Source organism: Asparagus officinalis, chromosome 2 (assembly GCF_001876935.1).
Source record: "Asparagus officinalis chromosome 2, Aspof.V1, whole genome shotgun sequence".
NCBI classification, from domain to species: domain Eukaryota; kingdom Viridiplantae; phylum Streptophyta; class Magnoliopsida; order Asparagales; family Asparagaceae; genus Asparagus; species Asparagus officinalis.
In genome coordinates this window covers 6,066,425-6,071,561 of record NC_033795.1, presented here as the reverse complement: position 1 = coordinate 6,071,561, position 5,137 = coordinate 6,066,425, and the positions used below count along the sequence as shown (strand labels likewise).

The window sequence follows — 5,137 nt, the reverse complement described above, 5'->3', positions numbered from 1 at the left end:
GTACTGCTGCTGGAGTACAATATTATTTGCATGGAATGGGGAAAAGAACTTTTTGATCAAATTATTGGCTTCCATAGATCAAAGCGATCCTTCAGGGATTGCCCAGAAAAGTGAATACTTTTTCACTGAGGTATTAATTTTTCATGTCTTAGAAAATTTAAAGTGTTTGCCTTCTGAGCAAATATACTTAAAGAATCAAGAGATATAATCGTGCAAAAATCACAGGTGTGTCCAGTAAAAAAAAATGAACGTTCGATGCTAAGTAATAATTACTATCATATATCACAGTGTACTAATCATGTGGACGAAAGATTAGTGCATGAGAAATTAGAAATATTCATATTTTAATAAGATCACACATAATCACCAAAATCATTAAGCTCCTTTTTCTAAAGATCTTCATAAAAGTTATCTTTCAAATGTTTGCTTCTGGCAAGATTCGAAACTCCACTAAGACAATGCATACTCTTATTCTTCTAAACAGAATAAACAACAATTTTGCAAACTAGGAGATAAGCATGAATATTCAACTTCCCAAGGCAGTAGGGTAACACATGATACACTTGCATCCTTGCAGATCAACATGAAATACTAGATTAATATATTTGTGCTGCATATTCAGAAATCAAGACATTTATGCATTCATAATGAAGTATAATTTATCCTTAGGATAGAAACAAACTGAAAATGAAATGTGGACGAAAACCATAGGATTTTATTGAGAAACTCTTTGCATAAGGTAGGTGGAAGTTTCAAGATTTCTATATCAGATTCTTTAGTTTGCACCATATTATATTACAATAACGTGTGATCATTTATTAGCTTCTTTCTCATTAGCATCAAATTGCACTATCTCATAAACATTTGTAGATATATGTACAATTAATATGTTACCAAAATAACGTGTGATCATTTATTAGCATCAAATTGCACCAATGTAATAGACCCATTTAATATGAAATTATACGTGCAATTTATTAGCATCAAATTGGCGACTGAAGGTTTTACATAGCCATAATATCAATATTATATACCATTTTGATAAACTGGTGTAATTTACTTACATGTATCAGTTAGGCATGTTATTAAAAATGATTGTACAGTTATGTTATATGTATTAATATTGGTTATTAGAAGGATTTATCTTATCATTAACGCAGCAGCATGGATAAATCCTATTATACATTAGATACTGCATATCATGTCCACAATCCTATTAATCTTTAGCCTACGACGCATTAACTCATTATGATGACAGCATATCACCAGGCCGACAATTGCTATATGTATTAGGCTTGATACTATGTAAAACCTTCAGTTATGGCCATTAGACAAACTGTTAAATTGATAATCTTCGGTATAATGACAGCATATTTCAGAATAAAATATTATAAACTCTTACCACCAACGGACGATTACGAACCGGCTAGCTAGAGCTTTCGTGCTGATAACGTGTTGTAATCTCGTTGTTGTATCTACATACATCACATATCAAAAGTAAGAATCAAACATAAAATGTAAATGTAAATAGACAAGAGAAGAGATAAGGAGAAAGTGATCATCTCATTTTATTCATCCTCATTTCACCATACATTTTGTCTTCCATGGATTACATTATATAGATGTAGAAGAGAATACTAAAAGTCACAAGTAGGTGAAGAGTCTTCTTCTAGTAATGTCCACATTCATTGTATTTATATTTACAACACTTTTATTAAATTTGACATCGCCTTATTTTAAACTTGTTTTTTCCGAGAAAATATTTTAAACTTGTATTATGTTAGCGCAGTATACAAGTTTGAAAATTGCATAAAATTAACATGAAATATAAATAGAAGATTTCCGTGAGAAGAAAGGTTTAATTCTCATCACATCCGCCGGAATTTTATTTTTCAAATGGACCTAAAGTATACAAAGAATTCTAATAATATCTCAATATGAGCAAACCACTCACTTTCTAGGAGGGCTGCAATTGTTGCGTAAATTAGTCCGAGTTCGACCATTGTTTTCCAACGCAACGTGGAAGAAAGTGCTAGAAGAAATGCATTTATTATTATATATCACATTGAGTGAGGAGACAAATTTGAGGACAATGTTTAATTTACAAGAGTTATCTTTGCATTGAGATGACGTTCTACCTAACATCTCAATTGCTTTAGCAGGTAAGCATGGTTAACTTTCACATCAATGTTGCAATCAACAATGAGCCGACATCTGGGGGTGCTTTCTATTGATGGTGTTCTCTTTCAAGGAGAAATTGATATGAAATTAGAGATATTTCATGGCATTAATTTGGTGGAAGAATAAGGTTCTCTATCACCACACATCCAACATTAGGGGTTGTTTGGTTCATTTTGTAGAAACCTAAGTTTGAGAGATTAGTCATAGGAAATAGGTTGTTGGATCCATTTTCATGTTTTCAATACCATTTCATGACTTTTTGGGAGGAAATGAGTTTCCTTAAATTTAGGCACCACGATACTATTATCTTACTAGTGGATGAGTCTCACATGCACAACATCTCTTTTTTTTTTCTTTCAACCAAACATAAGAAAATGAAATTAAACACCTTTCACATGAGTGTATTAGGCGTTTTGATTTACTTTTCTTAGATTCTCAGCCAACCAAACCGCCCCTTTGAGGACAAGTCTTTTGAGCCAATTAAGTGAGCAGGGCGTTATGTCATGACTAAGTAGTTGTACTAGCTTTTAGGAGTAAGTTGGAAAAATTGCTCCATGTTTGACGAGAAAAATATCGTGAACTTTCATCATTTCTTAGTACTATAATTTCGTGCAAGTACAAGAGTACGAGGGATATCCACGTTATTCACATGGTACTATCCAAACAACAAAACTAAAACAGTCAATACGAATTGAAAACAAGATTTATTAGTTGAAGTATGCTTCTAAAATAACATTGCGGAATTCAAGTATCATGATTATTAGATCACTAACTTTTGACCTTCTCTAAAATTAACTTTTGACCTTCTCTAAAATTCAAGTATCATGATTATTAGATCACTAACTTTTGGCCTTCTCTAAAAGAATTCCCAATAAGTACCCAACAAAAAATATATAAGGATTATTTATCTCATAATAATTAATTAAATTACAAAATTGGTATTTTATATAACCCTCCTTAGAGCTTCTCCAATGTGAGGCTCTATTTTGGAGCCCAAACTTTGGCATATTCCTTAGAGCAGCTCCAATCGTCCTCCTTTTCTCCATTTTGGAGCCGATGCATCTTCCAACCGAACCCCAAATTTTGCAGTCAGCTGCAAAACCGGAGCTTGAGGCTGCAAATTTGGAGATTTCTCTCCAAATTTGCAGCCAACTCTATACCACTATTCCCCAAAAAAATACCAAAGTTAACCCTCAATCTCTTTAACAACATTTCATTATTCCAATTGTATCCCGTTATTAATTTTTATAGTTACTTAAAATCTATATATATATATTAATATATTAAATATTTTTTAATGAAAATAATATCATTGGAAATGTCTCGTCGATACCTTCAAAATGAGACTAATATCGAAATATAAAATTGCAAAACAAGTAATTAGAAATGATAATACATTGGAGCTTAAACTGAAATAAAACACATTAACTTAGAATTACATCGAAATTTTAATAAAAAAAAGTTACATCACTTCATTGCCGTGTCTCTCCCACAAATGTTCAATTAATGCCCTTGATTATAGCAAATCTTGACTGGAGAACACCAAACGCTCGCTCCACATCTTTTCGACAAGCTTCTTGCATCATTGCAAAATATTGTTTCTTTTTATCTTCGGATTTGGAAATGGTTTGAACAAGGGTTGGCCATTTCGGGTATATGCCATCGGCTAAATAATAACCGACATCATAATTCTTTCCTTGAATTGTATAATGAGCAGGAGGAGTAATACCTTGCGTTAGGTTGTCAAACAAATTAGATGCTTGTAATACATTAATATCGTTATTAGAACCTGGCAAGCCAAAGAATGCATGCCATATCCATAGGTCATACGATGCTACTGCCTCAAGAATAATGGTTGGGCCTCCGTGACGTCCTGAGTATTGTCCCGCCCATGCTGTTGGACAGTTTTTCCATTCCCAATGCATACAGTCAAGACTTCCCAACATTCCTGGGAAACCTCGCTCTTCGCCTTTTTGTAACAGTCTTGCAACATCGTCGGTATTGGGGGATCTAAGATATTCATCTCCATACACTTCTACAATTGCTCTGCAAAATCTCTTCAAACATTCAATTACAGTTGACTCACCAATCCTTACATATTCGTCGGTACTATCTGCTGGTGCACCATATGCCAACATGCGAAATGCTGCTGTTACTTTTTGTAAAGTAGATAGTCCAAGCCGACCGACACCATCCACCTTCTGTACGAAATAGTTATCGTGCTCTCGTACAGCGTCGACGATACGAAGGAAAAGACTCCTTTGCATTCAGAATCTTCTACGGAATAAATTTGCACCGTATGTGGGATTATTAGAAAAATAGTCATTGTAGAGTCGAGAATTACCTTCTTCCCTCCCACGGTTGATTACCAAATGACCAGGAACTGAGCCGATACGTTTTGGCCTCTCTTCCTCTTTAGCGAAATAAGCCATTATTTTATTGTTAGCGACATATAGACGAGCTAAGATTTCATCCTCCTCCTCCCATTGTTTCATATCCTCCTCCCATTGTTCAACGTAATGAGAAAATGTTTCGTCATCAGAAGAAGAAGAAGAATAAGATGGTAGGTGTGATGGTCCAGCTCCATAATTCATTATTGAAGAGGGGATTTGGAGAAATGAATTACAGATTGGTGATGAGTTGTTAATAGGTGTATGTTGTGTTATTATATAATGTTTCTACCCACATTGGATTCTCCCACCCGCATCGGTTTCTACCCACATTGGATTCTCCCACCGCATCGGTTTCTACCCACATTGGTTCTCCCACCCGCATCGGTTTCTACCCACATTGGATTCTCCCACCCGCATCGGTTTCTACCCACATTGGTTCTCCCCCCCGCATCGGGTTTCTACCCACATTGGATTCTCCCACCCGCATCGGTTTCTACCCACATTGGATTCTCCCACCCGCATCGGTTTCTACCCACATTGGATTTTTTCCCGTATTGTTTTCT

At 34.9% G+C, this 5,137-nt stretch overlaps 1 protein-coding gene across 1 annotated transcript; it reads right to left on the bottom strand.

Annotated features, from left to right (window-relative positions):
• On the bottom strand, positions 3,681-4,448 carry LOC109830743. The gene has a single exon (XM_020398107.1). The coding sequence runs from the start codon at positions 4,446-4,448 to the stop codon at positions 3,681-3,683; it is 768 nt and encodes a 255-aa protein (XP_020253696.1).

Bases quoted from the DNA above. Each gene is read 5' to 3' on its own strand.
- LOC109830743 (XM_020398107.1), bottom strand. From the start codon at position 4,448: ATGCAAAGGAGTCTTTTCCTTCGTATCGTCGACGCTGTACGAGAGCAC.